Below are 15,185 nucleotides of genomic sequence, written 5' to 3' on the forward strand. Positions count from 1 at the left end.
GTGTGCCTGCCCAGCGCCGACGATGACTTCCCCGCGGGGACAGTGTGCGTCACCACAGGCTGGGGCAAGACCGAGTACAACGGTGGGGGGCCGCGGGGCTGCCTCTGGGGTCGGGGCCGCCTGGCCGTGGAGTCCCCCGTGACCGTTTGGCTCTAAATTCCAACACGTTCTTAACTGTCCTTTTATTTAAAATCCTAGGAATTTAAAATCCCCCAATGCAAATAAAATCCAGGTCGGATCACGAGGAGCCTCCACAGGGGGCGTCTGAGCAGTGCCCAACCGGGTGAGCCCTGCCCTGGCTGACCTGCCTGGAGTCGCAGTGCGGGCCTCCCACCTGGGCACGGCCGAGGCCCCCTTTGTCCCACAGACGCTTCTGAGGCTCCAGGGGCCGTACCCAACATCATGGTGATGGTGCAGGGGAGGGCAGGTGTGTCGGCCCTGGGTCTCTCCCTCCTAAGTGGGCTGGGTGAGCCCAGGGGCCCTGACCCTCCTCCTGTCCTGAAGCCAACAAGATCACTGACAAGCTGCAGCAGGCGGCCCTGCCCCTCCTGTCCAATGCCGAATGCAAGAAGTTCTGGGGCAGCGAGATCACCGACGAGATGATCTGCGCCGGGGCCAGCGGTGTCTCCTCCTGCAAGGTGAGGCTGACCCTACCCAGGCCCTGGCCAGGCGTGTGGGGTGCAGGGGAGGCCTGGGCTTTCCACCCCTCTCTGCTCTCATCTGCTAACCCCACTGCTTCCTGGGGCCCAGTGAGGGCCAGGACTTAGGGTCACAGCTGCCCATGAGGGTTCCTCCAGGCCATGTGTGTGAGGCTGCCCCTGGGGACTTCCTTGCAGCCCTCTGACCTGGAAGTTTGGAGAGATGGATGGTGCCTGGGCTTAGGGAGGGAAGCCGCCTGCCCCAGCTCCCTCCAGGAGTGCATGGCAGAGAAGGGACTGCCACGTGAACCCGGATCTCAGGACCCGGGCACAGCCCCTATGCCCATGCTTGCCATTTCTCTGCTCTCCTCCCTAGACTCCACCAGCTCAGGGTCTCCTAGGCCCTGGCACCCCTTTCAGGCTGGAGATACTTCCTCTCTCCTTCCTGCAGGGTGACTCTGAAGGCCCTCTGGTCTGCCAGAAGGACGGAGCCTGGACCCTGGTGGGCATTGTGTCCTGGGGCAGCCGCACCTGCTCTACCACCACGCCTGCCGTGTACGCCCGTGTCACCAAGCTCATACCCTGGGTGCAGAAGATCCTGGCCGCCAACTGAGCCTGCAGCTCCTGCCACCCCTGCCCCAAGAGTTGCCATGAAATGCATCTGTTGAGAAGCGCTGACAGCACTGCCCGTGTCTCCCTATGTGACCCAGGGGAGTTGCCATGAAATGCATCTGGTTAGAAGCACTGACAGCACTGCCCGTGTCTCCCTGTGTGACCCAGGGGAGTTGCCATGAAATGCATCTGTTGAGAAGCGCTGACAGTACTGCCCGTGTCTCTCTGTGTGACCCAGGGGAGGCGCGGTTGAAGTTGTCCTTGTTACCCACAAAGGGGCGGCACTACAGTTGCCTTTCCAGGCTGCAGTTCATCTTGGCAATCCAGCCGTCTCAGGAAGCTGAGGTCTTCCTATCTCCTCCCTGCTCACGGCTCCACCCCGGGTTTAGAATTTAGGCCCTACCTGCTGAAGGTAGGTTGACCCATGGGGCTTTCTGGAAGGCAGCAGTCCTTGGCCAGGCTCTGCAAGCCATAGCCCCCTGGGGTTGTCACTGGGACCAATGGTGACACACACACTCCAGGTGCCTTTCTCTGCCTTCAGTGCCCCATGTCCAGTGTCCAGGAATGTGCATGCAAGCACCACCCCTCCCCCGTCAGACCCCAGCCCCTCAAACCTTCTGCATCCAGCGCTGGGAGCTGGTGCCACTGTCCTCTCAGCTCCCACGCTCTTCCCCGCCTCCCTCTCTGCATTTTCTGTGACCCTGCAGTTAGATTTTTTTGCTTTTGTTTTTTGAGACAGTCTTGCTCTGTCGCCTAGGCTGGAGTGCAGTGACATGATCTTGGCTCACTGCAACCTCTGCCTCCCAGGATCAAGCCATTCTCCTGCCTCAGCCTCCCAAGTATCTAGGATTATAGGCACTCAACAGCATGCCCGGCTAATCATTGTATTTTTAGTAGAGATGGGGTTTCACTATTGTCCAGTCTGGTCTCAAATTCCTGACCTCATGCGATCTTTCTGCCTCGGCCCCTCAAAGTGCTGGGATCACAGGTATGAGCCACCGCGCCCAGCCTCTGCTGTTAGATCTTGAAGCTTCCTCAAGCTCAGGTTCCATTGCTTCGGCCAGGCCATGGAGGGGGCCGGTCTCTTCCCCAGGATGTGTCCGGATTGGCAGCCTGTCTCTCTGTCTCTCTCTGTCTCTGGAACCTTTCAGTCTTTCCTTTAATGCAGTGAAAATTTTGTTGGAGAAAATTCTCCTGTCGTTCCACTGTCTGAAAAGATACTTATTCATTTTGATTATGTAAAAGTCACCTGTCACGCTGAAAAATAATTTTTGTCACAGCGTGCATATGGGTATGTATATGGATATTTGGACTTGGAAGGTATTTCAGTGTCTTCTGGCTTCTGTTGTTTCGTGGAGAAGTCAGTGATTAATCTTACCGTTGCTTTTTAAAAGGTTTAATGGTTTTTCTTTGGATGCTTTTAAGATTTTACCTTGATTTTCATTGGTTTACCAAGATGCTTAGTTTCTTCGTTTCCTTTGTACTCAGCCTGCTTGGGGTTCTTAGTCTTTTTTTTTTTTTTTCTTTTAGGGTCTTGCTTTGTTGCCCAGGCGGGAGTGCAGAGGTTCGATCTCAGCTCACTGCAACCTCCGTCTCCCAGGGTCAAGTGAGTCTCATGCCTCAGCCTCCCGAGTAGCTTGGAGTACAGGCCTATGCTACCATGCCCGGCTTATTTATTATTATTTTTTGAGATGGAGTTTTGCTCTTGTTGCCCAAGCTGGAGTGTAATGGCGCAATCTCGGCTCACTGCAACCTCCACCTCCTGGGTTCAAGAGATTCTCCTGCTTCAGCCTTCTGAGCAGCTGGGATTATAGGTGTGAGCCACCACACCCAGCTAATTTTTGTATTTTTAGTAGAGATGAGGTTCCACCATGTTAGGCTGGTCTCGAACTCCTGACCTTAGGTGATCCACCCGCCTCAGCCTCCCAAAGTGCTGGGATTAGGCGTGAGCCACCATGTCCAGCCTCTGAGTGCTTTTTATCATGAAAGGTGTTGGAATTTGTCAAAGGCCTTTTCTGCATCAATTGAGGTAATCATGTGATTTTTTTCCCTTTCATTCGATTAATGTGGTATATTATACTGATTGATTTTTATTTTTTTATTTCTATTTTTGAGACAGTCTCATTCTGTCACACGGGCTGGAATGCAGTGGCATGATCTCGGCTCACTGCAGCCTCCACCTCCCACGATTAAACAATTTTCCTGCGTCACCCTCCCAAGTAGCTGGGATTACAGGTGCCCACCATGATGCCCGGCTACCTTTTGTATTTTTAGTAGAGATGGGGTTTTGCCATGTTGGCCAAGCTGGTCTTGAACTCCTGACCTCAGGTGATACACCCACCTTGGCCTCCCAAAGTGCTAGGATTACAGGGGTGAGCCACTGTGCCTGGCTCTTTAATTTCTTTCAGCAGTGTTGTATTCTTTTTAGTGTGTAAGTCTTTCACTTCCTTGATTAACTATTTTCCTATGTATTTGACTCTCTTCGGTGCTATTGTAAATGGAAGTGCTTTTTAAATTCCCTTTTCAGATTACTCATTGCAGGTGCAGCTGTGAAGAAACATCTGCTTTGGGTGTATTGAGCTTGTATCCTGCAACGTTCCTGAATTTGTTTGAGTAGCTTTCTTGTGGATCCTTTAGGATTTTCTATATATAGGATCATATGATCTACAATTAGAGGTAGTTTTACTTTTTCCTTTCCAATTTGGATGACTTTTACTTCCTGTTTAATTGCTCTATCTAGAACTTCCAGTATAGTGTTGGATAGCAGTGGTAAAAGCAGGCATCCTTGTCTAATTCTTGATCTTAGGAAAAAAGCTTTTTGGCTCTTCACCATTGAATTATGTTATGTGTGGGTTTTTCTTTTTTTTTTCTGAGATGGAGTCTCGCTCTGTTGCCCAGGCTGGAGTGCAGTGCCCTGATCTCAGCTCACTGCAAGCTCCGCCTCCCGGGTTTACGCCATTCTCCTGCCTCAGCCTCCCAAGTAGCTGGGACTACAGGCGCCCACCACCACGCCCGGCTAGTTACTTGTATTTTTTTTTTTAAGTAGAGATGGGGTTTCACCGTGTTATCCAGGATGGTCTCGATCTCCTGACCTTGTGATCCGCCCGTCTCGGCCTCCCAAAGTGCTGGGATTACAGGCTTGAGCCACGGCGCCCAGCCAATGTGTGGGTTTTTCAAAAATTCCCTTGATCGTGTTAAGGAAGTTCCTTTCTATTCCTACATTTCTCAGTGCTTTTTATCATGAACGGTGTTGGATATTGTCAAAGGCCTTTTCTGCATCAATTTAAGTGATCGTGTGATTTTCCCCTTTCATTCGATTAATGTGGCAGATTACACTGATGGATTTTCTTGTTATTTCCTATAGCGCTTTGCATGCCAGCATAAATCCCATTTAATCATGGTGTATAATCCTTTTAATATGCTATTGGGTTCAGTTTGCTAGTACTTTATTGAAGGTTTTTGCATCTCATATTCATGAGAGATACTGCTTGGTAATTTTCTTTTCTTCTGGCTTTGGTATCACGGTAATGCTGGCTTCCTAATCTGTATGTATCCATTTGTGATTTTTTAACATCACAAATTTAGATATTCAGCTCATTAATTTTCAGTCTCTTATTTTCTCATAAAAGTATTTCAGGAGGCAAGCTTTCCTTCAAGCACTGCTTTCATTGCAATTTGGGTTGTTTTTTTTTTTGAGATGGAGTCTTGCTGTTGTACCCAGACTGGAGTACAGTGGCATGATTTCTGCTCACTGCAACCTCCACATCCTGAGTTCAAGCAATTCTCCCTCCTCAGCCTCCCAAATAGCTGGGATTACAGGTGCCTACCACCATGCCTGGCTAATTTTTGTATTTTTAGTAGGGACAGGGTTTCACCATCTTGGCCAGTTTGGTCTCAAACTCCTGACTTCGAGAGAGATCCACCCACCTTGGCTTCTCAAAGTGCTGAGATTATAGGTGTGAGCCATCACACCCGGCCTTTTTTATTGCAATTTGATACGCTATAGTTCTAAGTATTTTTCATTTCCTCCCCTGCGCAGAGCCTCTGCATGACCCACTTTATCCTGAGGACACCTGCAGGCAGGGGCCAGGCACCCATTGCCCCAAAGCCCTGGAGCTGGGTCGGAAGCAGAGCAGACCTCTGGTGCTCATTTACTGCTTTATCCTCCCAGAACCGAGTCCACAGCCTCCTGCCTTGGGTCATAGCCCTGGCCTCCCCACACAACCACAGGTTCTGATCTTCGCTGCTTCTCCCAGGACTTCCTGTCTCTCAATGTTTCCCTCTAAAGATCCATCATGGGCTGGGAGTGGTGGCTCACACCTGTAATCCTAGCACTCTGGGGGGCCGAGGAGGGAGGATCACGAGGCCAGGAAATCGAGATCATCCTGGCCAACATGGTGAAACCCCGTTGCTACTAAAATACAAAAATTAGCCAGGTGTGGTAGTGCGTACCTGTAGTCCCAGCTACTCAGGAGGCTGGGGCAGGAGAAACGCTTCAACCCGGGAGGCAGAGGTTGCAGTGAGGCGAGATCTCGCCACTGCACTCCAGCCTGGCAACAGAGCGAGACTCCATCTAAAAAAAAAAAAAAATCCATCATGGCTGGTCCTGCGGGGCAGCCAACAATCCACACTAAGCCGGCATCTTGGCAGGAATGGAATGGGCTCCCTCCTGCGTTTTCTCCTTCACTGGCTTTCCTAATACCTTTCTCTGCCCTTGCAATATCAGACGTTCCAATGATGCATCTAATAGGTTGAAATTAAGGTTATAGATGCAATTTAATTCTAAGGACATGAAGAGAAATTGATGTGGAGAATGAATGTGTGAAAAGGGGAAAAGCAAAACGAGAGAGGGCTTGGACACAGGAGTGAGGCCCAGAATCAACCATTAAAAATAGCATTAACCGGCTGGGCGCGGTGGCTTATGCTTGTAATCCCAGCATTTTGGGAGGCTGAGGGGGGGAGATCACAAGGTCGGGAGATCGAGACCATCCTGGCTAACACGGTGAAACTCCGTCTCTACAAAAAATACAAAAAATTAGTTGGGCATGGTGCCAGGTGCCTGTAGTCCCAGCTACTTGGGAGGCCGAGGCAGGAGAATAGCATGAACCTGGGAGGCGGAGCTTGCAGTGAGCCCAGATTGCGCCACTGCACTCCAGCCTGGGCGACAGAGCAAGATTCCATCTGAAAGAAAAAAAAAAAAATTAAGCTGGCCAGGCGCGGTGGCTTATGCCTGTAATCCCAACACTTTGGGAGGCCGAGGCAGGCAGATCATCTGAGGTCAGGAGTTTGAGTCCAGCCTGGCCAACATGGTGAAACCCCTGTCTCTACCAAAAATACAAAAATTAGCCAGGCATGATGGTGTACCCCTGTAATCCCAGCTACTCAGGAGGCTGAGACACAAGAATTGCTTGAACCCAGGAGGCAAGAGGTTGCAATGAGCCAAGATGGTGCCACTGCACTCCAGCCTGGGCAACAGAGTGAGACTGTCTCAAAAAAAAAAAAAAAGTATTAAGCTGAGGTGGGTGAACTGCTTGAGGCCAGAAGTTTGAGACTAGCCTAGGCAACATAGTGAGACTCCTTTTCTCTAAAAAAAAAAGTAGCCAGGTGCAGTGGTTTGCACTTGTAGTGTGCTGCTCAGGAGGCTGGGGCAGGAGGATCACCTGAGCCCAGGAGTTCCAGATTGCAGTGCGCTATGATCACACCACTGCACTGCAGCATGGGTGACAGAGCAAGACCCTGTCACCCTGTCTCTGTGTGTGTGTGTGTGTGATTTTTTTTTTTTTTGAGATGGGGTGTTACTCTGTTGCCCAGGCTGGAGTGCAGTGGTGCAGTCTCAGCTCACTGCAACTTCTACCTCCCAGGTTCAAGAAATTCTCCTGCCTCAGCCTCCTGAGTAGCTGAGATTACAGGTGCATACCACCATGCGCGGGTAATTTTTGTATTTTTAGTGGAGACAGGGTTTCACCATGTTGGTCAAGCTGGTCTCGAACTCCTGACCTCAGGTGATCCACCCACCTCGGCCTCCCAAAGCGCTGGGATCACAGGCGTGAGCCACCGCGCTAGGTCTCTATATATAATTAGAGCCACCGCACCCAGTCTCTATATAATTAAGAGCCAGGTGTTTTAAGGAAACTGCCAGCTCAGTGAGGGAGAACTGCTCTTAAACACAGAGGAAAGGACATATATTATGTCAGCAACCATCTACATACAAATAAATGTGAGGCGTAATTAATATGAAAACGGAGTAGCAACCACAAACCTGGCTTAGCGAATTTTTCATTTGCTGCTGAAATCTACGTCTGTCTCCCGCTCAACCCACCGGCCCTCCCGAGTCTGAAAACGACAGTTCCGGTATAAGGCTGCCACCTGGTGGCCAACCTGAAAACTGCATGGCTATGCCTTGCTGTTCCTAACCCAGTGTTGCTTCAAAGAAACACAAAAGAAATACAGGGCGAGCCAAATGGATGATTTTAAATTATCTGGTAGCCCTATTGAAAAAGTAAAAAGATATTGGGCACGGTGGCTCACGCCTGTAATCCCAGCACCTTTGAGAGGCTGAGGCGGGCGGATCGCTTGAGCCCAGGAGTTTGAGACTAGTCTGGGCAACATAGACCCTCTTCTCTACAAAAAAAAAAAAAAAATTAGCCGGGTGTGGTAAGACCCTGTCTCTAAAAAAAAAAAAAAAAAATTTAATATATTTTATTTAACCCAATATATCAACATATTTCAACATGTAATCAATATTTTCAAATTGCTGATATATTTTACATTTTTTCTTATACTGTCTTTTTTTTTTTTTTGAGACGGAGTCTCGCTCTGTCGCCTAGGCTGGAGTGCAGTGGCCAGATCTCAGCTCACTGCAAGCTTCGCCTCCCGGGTTTACGCCATTCTCCTGCCTCAGCCTCCGGAGTAGCTGGGACTATAGGCGCCCGCCACCTCGCCCGGCTAGTTTTTTCTATTTTTAGTAGAGACGGGGTTTCACCGTGTTAGCCAGGATGGTCTCGATCTCCTGACCTCGTGATCCGCCCGTCTCGGCCTCCCAAAGTGCTGGGATTACAGGCTTGAGCCACCGCGCCCGGCCTTATACTGTCTTTCAAACCGAGTGTGTAATTTGCACTTCCATCACCTCTCCACCTGGAAGCTACATTTTCATGAGAAATACTCGATCTGCATTTACAACTTGTAAAACTTACAGTTGAAAAGGTAGACTCACACCCAAATTGTCCCAAATATGCTTAAAAGCTTCCAAGTGGGTGTTATGTTGACAAGTATAGTTAAGGAAAAGGCTCCGAGTTTAATCAGGGGTCTCACTTGATTTAACCTCAGCTTAAAAACAGATTCCTCCTCAGGCAGAGGTTGCCCCACCCTTGGTCTGAGTTAAACACTGGGCACACGCCTCTCCCCGCCCATCGGGTGATCTGGCTTTCTACTAACAGAAACGTCTGGAGCGGTCGCAAGAGAATCCGGTCTCAGACCAGCCTGCATCTGTACCTAATCTAGTGGCTGCGTGATCAGTCACCCAGATTCCCTCCAGGACTGCAGGCCGACCTCCGCAAGCGTTGCTGTGGCCAGCAGACAGTCCGCAGCTGCTGTCCTCCTTGGTAATTTCCTCAGCTGAAGGGCATCATCTTGACCTCGGGTCGTACGTCCTTTCTGGGCAGCCTGCAGCCAGTGATTGGTCAGTGGGGTTTTTAAAGGTCCAATCTTTTCACCCAAACTTGGGACGGTGTTGCGGCTCCATCTCCCTCTGCTCAACGCTGCTCTTTCCTTCCGCTCCGTATCTTCGGTTTCACAGGTATTGATCCTGGGGTACCGGTAAACTTCTGTGCCGTCGTTTTCATCTCAGAGTCTGCTTCCTGAGGGGGCTTCCAGCTATGATCATGCGTGCCGGGAGTGGGCTGCAGAACACGGATGCTGAGGTGGGATTCTGGAGCTGGATTGCTGACTACCGGGCTGGCAGTGACGACCTCTTCATGGTTGGCAGGGGGAGCGCAGATAGCTCGGGCACACGGTAGCAATGGGGTTGTGAAAACGTCCGCTGCTGATGAAATGCAATGGTATTCTGGGGAAGACTATTCACTAGTGGGTTCCCTGAGTCAGGAGTTTGAGATATGAGGGGACAGAATACCTAGGGAACGGAGGGCCAGGAGCAGCGGCTCACGCCTGGAATCCCAGCACTTTGAGAGGCTGAGCTAAGAGTATTGCTTGAGTCCAAGAGTTCAAGACCAGCCTGGGCAACGTACCAAGACGCACGTCCCCATAAAAAAATCAAAATTAGCCTGGTGTGGTGGTGTAGTCCCTGCTAGTTGGCAGGCTGAGGCAGAAGGATCTCTTGAGCCGGGCAGGTCTAGGTTGCAGTGGGCTGTGATTATGCTGCTGCACTTCAGCCTGGGTGACAGAGCACGACACCCAGTCTCAAAAACCCCAAAACCACAGTGAAACCAGGTGGTGGTGGTTAAACACAAAGATGCTGGAAAATGAAAAAAGCTGAGAGTGATTAACAGGCAATTTAAAGCTAAGGGTGAAAGCCTCCTTAGGAGCACGTAAAGGTTTTTATCTCTTGCAGCTGCAAGGTAGAGAAAGCTGAGGACTAGACCGAGGATTTAGTTGTAAGATCAGCCAAGCTCCCAAGAAGGTTAAATCCTCCACCTAGACAGCCTGCTGTGCCAGAGGCAGGGCCCTAGTTCATGAGATGCGGATGTCTGGGTTAATGTGCTCCCAAAACCTCAAATCCCCAGAGCCCATAAGCCCTGAGTGCACGTAAGTGGCCACTCTTCCCACAGGGGTGAGAGTATCCTCCTCCCCGCAGGAGACTGAGGCTTCCCTCCTGCAGGACATGACCCCCACCATCTTTTCTCTTCCACTCCTGGCCATGATGGCACCAGGCCTGGTAAGGGAGGAAAAGGACCTTGTACGAACGGAGCTGGAGAATGGAGCCAAAACGCACTTGCAGGGACTGGGTACACGTGACAGGAACTGGGTGCTGAGAGAGCTGGACCAAGGGGAGAGCTCATAAAGCTGGAAGAAGGTGGGGGTTCTCAATTCAGGAGTACTCCCCAGGATACAGGACTTAATGCCCTGCTCGGGACCCCAGGGGATGGGCCACCATGCTGCTGGATGGCTCCTAGAAGCAGGTAGAAGGCAGAGCACACTAAGCAAAGGAGACATGCTGGTGCTGCTGTCAGATGGTGCAGAGAGGTGTTAAAAGGCTCAGAGGCGGGCACAGTTGTGTGAATGTACCCTGTGAGGCAGGACACCCACGGGAAGGCCTGGAAGATGCATTCATCTATGGAAGCAGGAATGTGACGGTGCCGGTGAGGGGGCTGGCACAGCTAAGCTCAGGGGGTGCTCCCCGCTAGAAGTCAGGGAGAAGGTATGAGGTGCTGCTATGGAACAGACTGCTGGGTGGTGAGGGTGCTGGGAGCCTGAGATCATAAGACCAGGCGATGCCAGCAGCCGGGGACCTGCCCTGTGACCCTATGGAGATGCCTAAGAGTTGGCCACATGGCAAAACCAATGGTATTGTTCAAACTGTGCAAGCGAAGTCATGATGGGTGACAGGGGGCTAGGTGGTCTCCATGAGAACATCTGGCTTTCTGTGGCACCAGAAGTTTGTCTCGGGCTGCTTTTCCCTTGACCAGAGGCGGGTGCTGCACCTGTGTGCTCCCACAGGGCACCTGGGCTTCCTCTGTTGGAAACTAATTACTCCATTGGATTCACCTGTTCACCCGACCATCTTCAAGCTTGATGGTGGGTTTCAAGGCGGGAGCTGTTTCTCAGATTAAGCAGCGGGCTTAACTGCCCATGTGGCTTCTCCAAGTGCGAACACCTGGGGACCTTGTTAGCAATGCAGATTCCCAGGCCCCACGCTGGCCTACAGATTCAGAAATGGCAGGGACAGGGCCCGGCCGTCAGTGCATTACACCTTCCAGGTGATTCTGATGCATGCTCAAGTGTGAGAATCTGATACAGAGGAGTTCAGCAGCTGCTGGAAGAATGAGTCCCCGTGCTGGAGGGATCAGAGGGATGTATTAAAGCAGAGGGGAGGTTAAGAGAAATGTCACCTCATTTTTGGCCAGTAGTGGGGAAGTATTAGCCCAGGGAAGGCAGCACAGCTGTGAAGCTGTGTCACATCTGAGGACTGCTCCCCAGTGGGACTCGGAGCGCTGCCAGAAGGTAGGACAGTGTTAAAGACCTTAGGTTTTACGATCTGGCAACTCTGGGTCCAAATCCTTTCTCTGCCGTGGACCTGTCCCCATCCTACACTTTCCTGCTTCCCAGCCCCAATGAGGTCTGGGCTGTCCTTAGCTTGGGCAAATCTTTCATTTTTTTTCAGAGACAGGGTCTTGCTCTGTTACCCAGGCTGGAGCGCAGTGGTGCTATCATAGCTCACTGCAGCCTCATACTCCTGGCCTCAAGCAGTCCTCCCATCTCAGCCTCCTGAATAGCTAGAACTATGGGCACACACCACCGTGGCCAGCTAGTTTTTCTTTTAAACTGTTTTTTGAAGAGATGGGGTCTGGCCATGTTGCCCTGGCTGGACTAGAACTCCTGGCCCCAAGTAAACCTGCCCCAGCCTCCAAAAGTGCTGGGCTTATAGGTGTGGGCCCCATGGCCAGTCCGCCTGTGTCTTTCCTGACTCTTGTACATACCATTCGGCCTTGCCTGTGAATCTTGATCCCTTTGACAATTTCTGCCTTTTGACATGGTGGTTTCAGCTCTACCATTTCACTCTCCACTTTGCTTTCCCACTCCCTCCCCTATTTTGGTCCCTCTTCTTTCTTGCCCTCTTTTGTGTTAAAAATACGTTTTTTGAGATGGAGTCTTGCTCTGTCACCCAGGCTGGAGTGCAGTGGTGCAATCTTGGCTCACTGCAACCTCTGCCTCCTAGGTTCAAGCAATTCTCCTGCCTCAGCCTTCTGAGTAGCTGCAATGACAGGTGCCTGCCACCACTCCCAGCTAATTTTTGTGTTGTTAGTAGAGACGGGGTTTCATGTTGGCCAGGCTGGTCTTAAACTCCTGACCTCAAGTGATCTGCCTACCTCGGCCTCTCAAAGTGCTGGGATTACAGGTGTGAGCCACCGCACCAGGCCTAAAAATACTTACTTCAGTTTTAATTTACCTACAGCGTTTTGGAGATGCTGTTCCTTTTCTTCAGTGGTTGCTCTAATAGGGTCTTAACTTCTCATATTCTTAGTATTGTACCACTTCATGCACTTTGAAAATTCCTTAACCTTTCTGAACTTCAGTTATTTCATTTATAAGACGAGAATGGTGACTTTCTCTCATGGGTTATGTGACTCCCGGATGAGAGAACTCAAGCCGAGTACACAGCCAAGGGCAGAACAGCAATGCCTGTTGACTGTCATGGCTGATCCTAGTCTGAAGGGGTGGCCTGCCCCTCCACACTTGTGGGCGTTTCTCGTTAGGTGGAAGGAGAGACTTGAGAAAAGAAATGACACAGAGACAAAGTATAGAGAAAGAAAAAGTGGGCCCGGGGGACCGGCGCTCAGCATACCGAGGACCCACGCGGGCACCGGTCTGAGTTCCCTTAGTATTTTTTGATAATTATCTTTACCATCTTAAAGAAAAGGAAGTGGCAGGATAATAGGATCATTGTAGGGAGAAAGTCAGCAGTAAGACATATGAATAAAGATCTCTGACATGAATAAGTTTAAGGAAAAGTGCTGTGCCTTGATATGCATATGCAAACATCTCCATAAACCTTTTTAGTGCATAAAGAGCAGCACTGTCCCGCCTTTCGCCCTAAGGTGAAAAGCAAGTCCCACCTTCCGCAAGGCGGTTTTCTCCTTTCTCAGTAAACAGAACATACAATTGGGTTTTACACCGAGATGTTCCGTTGCCCAGGGACGGGCAGGAGACAGATGCTTTTCTCGATCTCAACTGCCAACAACCGCCAAGAGGCCTTCTTTCCTCTTGTACTGGTCCTCAGCACAGACCCTTCATGGGTGTCAGGCTGGGGGACCATCAGGTCTTTCCCTTCCCACGAGGCCATATTTCAGACCATCACATGGGGAGAAACCTTGGACAATACCTAGCTTTCCTAGGCAGAGGTCCCTGTAACCTTTGGCAGTGTGCGTGTTCCTGGGTACTTGAGATTAAATGAATGGTGATGACTTTTAACCAGCAAGCTGCCTTCAGGCATTTGTTGAACAAAGCACACCCTGCACAGCCCAAAATCCTTTAAACCTTGAGTCACCACAGCACATGTCTCTTGCAAGGATAAGGTTGAGGGTAGGGTCATAGATTAACAGCATCTCAAATAGAGAACAAAATGGAGTCGCTTATGTCTACTTCTTTCTATACAGACACAGTAACAGGCTGATCTCTCTTTTCCCCACACTAGTCCTGTCACTACTGTTAAGAGTGTGGTTCTGATCATCAGCACTGGGCCTCCTGAGACCACATGGAGCCACCACTGAGTATCCCCAGCTGCAGACCCACTGCAGGGGGTCATGTGTCCATCACCCATTCTGCTAAATGGCTGCCCCTCAGGGATGCCACCAGGGCACCTCTCAGCTGCCCTTTCCTTGCCCAGACCTGACCATCCTGTGCCCCCTCTTCAGGCTGCTCCTGGGCCGGCAGAGCCAAACCAGCAGACCCAGCTAGGCCGATCACAGAAGAAGCCTGGCTTGATTTCCACCACTGCAGTCCTCCCTGTGCTCTTCACATTCCTGGACTTTGTCCAAGCCTCCATCTGCTGCCCATTCTTCTCACTCGCAGTGATGGCTTTAGCAATCTGCAGGGACATAGGCCTCCAGGGATGCTGTCTTCTCACTCTCGGCATCAGCCCCACAGAGTGGAAGCGCCAGCCCTCCTGGGGGCGGCCTGTGCAACCACTCCTAGTGGGTTTTTGGGAATCTGGTTCTAGGCTTTTCTTGGAGGGGTTTTTTTTTTTGGGGGGGGGGAGACAGTTTCACGTTGTCCCCAAGTCTGGTGCGGAGTGGTAGGAACATGGTTCTCGACCTCCTGGGCTCAGGCAATCCTCCCATCCCAGACTCCTGAGGAGCTGGAACTACAGGCAAGCACCATTATGCTAAGCTTATTTTTTGCAGAGACAAATTTCGCTATGTTGCCCAGGCTGGTCTCAAGTCCCTCAAGTGATCCACCTGCCTGCTGCCTCCCAAAGTGCTGGGGTTACCGGTGTAAGCCACTGCACCTGGATAATTCTTGTGTTTTCAGTAGAGATAGGGTTTTACCATGTTGGCCAGGCTTGATTCCAGGGTTTGGAAGTGGGAGTGAGTAATGCTTGGAAATCTGGATGGGCTGGACACAAGTGAACCGGGGCAGCCCCACAAGACACTGGAAACTGCTCTAGAAACAGGAGGAATCCGAGTGACCTGGATCCTCACACAGTACGGCTTCCAACTGCCAACTATCAGCACCAGATAGAAGGAAGCACTTGTTGGCCAAGTGCAGTGGCTCTTACCTATAACCCCAGCACTCTGGGAGGCCGAGGTGGGTGGATCAGTAGGTCAGGAGTTCAAGACCAGCCTGGCCAAGATGGTGAAACCCCTTCTCTACTAAAAATACAAAAATTAGCTGGGCATGGTGGCGGGTTCCTGTAATCCTAGCTACTCGGAAGGCTGAGGCAGGAGAATCACTTGAACCCAGGGGACCAAGGTTGCAGTGAGCCAAGATAATACCATTGCACTTCAGCCTGGGAGTGATACTCGGTCTCAAAAAAAAAAAAAAAAACCTTGTTTCCTGCTTGAAGGGGTGTTACTGAAAGCAACTGAAGTGGTCACCTTCAGCTGGCAGAACTCCATCTCTTAGCTTCTCTTCCTAAGTGAGGGTTTCTACTCCTGGGCAACTTTTCCCAAATTCTCTTCCTGATTAGTATCAAGCTCACCTACTTTTGTGTGTGTGTTTTGTTTTTTCTTGACAGTCTTGCTCTGCTGCCCGGGCTGGAGT

General features: G+C 50.7%; 1 protein-coding gene across 1 annotated transcript; it reads left to right on the plus strand.

The window, feature by feature from the left end:
- LOC105514571 (chymotrypsinogen B2-like) lies at positions 1–1,309 on the plus strand (the record flags this gene model as incomplete). The annotated part of the gene is made up of 3 exons (XM_011946016.1): positions 1–82; positions 505–614; positions 1,090–1,309. Coding segments are annotated over 3 exons (354 nt in total), but the record flags the coding sequence as incomplete, so codon positions are not given.
- Between the last annotated feature and the right edge of the window lie 13,876 nt (positions 1,310–15,185).

Source organism: Colobus angolensis, unplaced genomic scaffold (genome assembly GCF_000951035.1).
Source record: "Colobus angolensis palliatus isolate OR3802 unplaced genomic scaffold, Cang.pa_1.0 Scaffold248, whole genome shotgun sequence".
NCBI lineage: Eukaryota > Metazoa > Chordata > Mammalia > Primates > Cercopithecidae > Colobus > Colobus angolensis.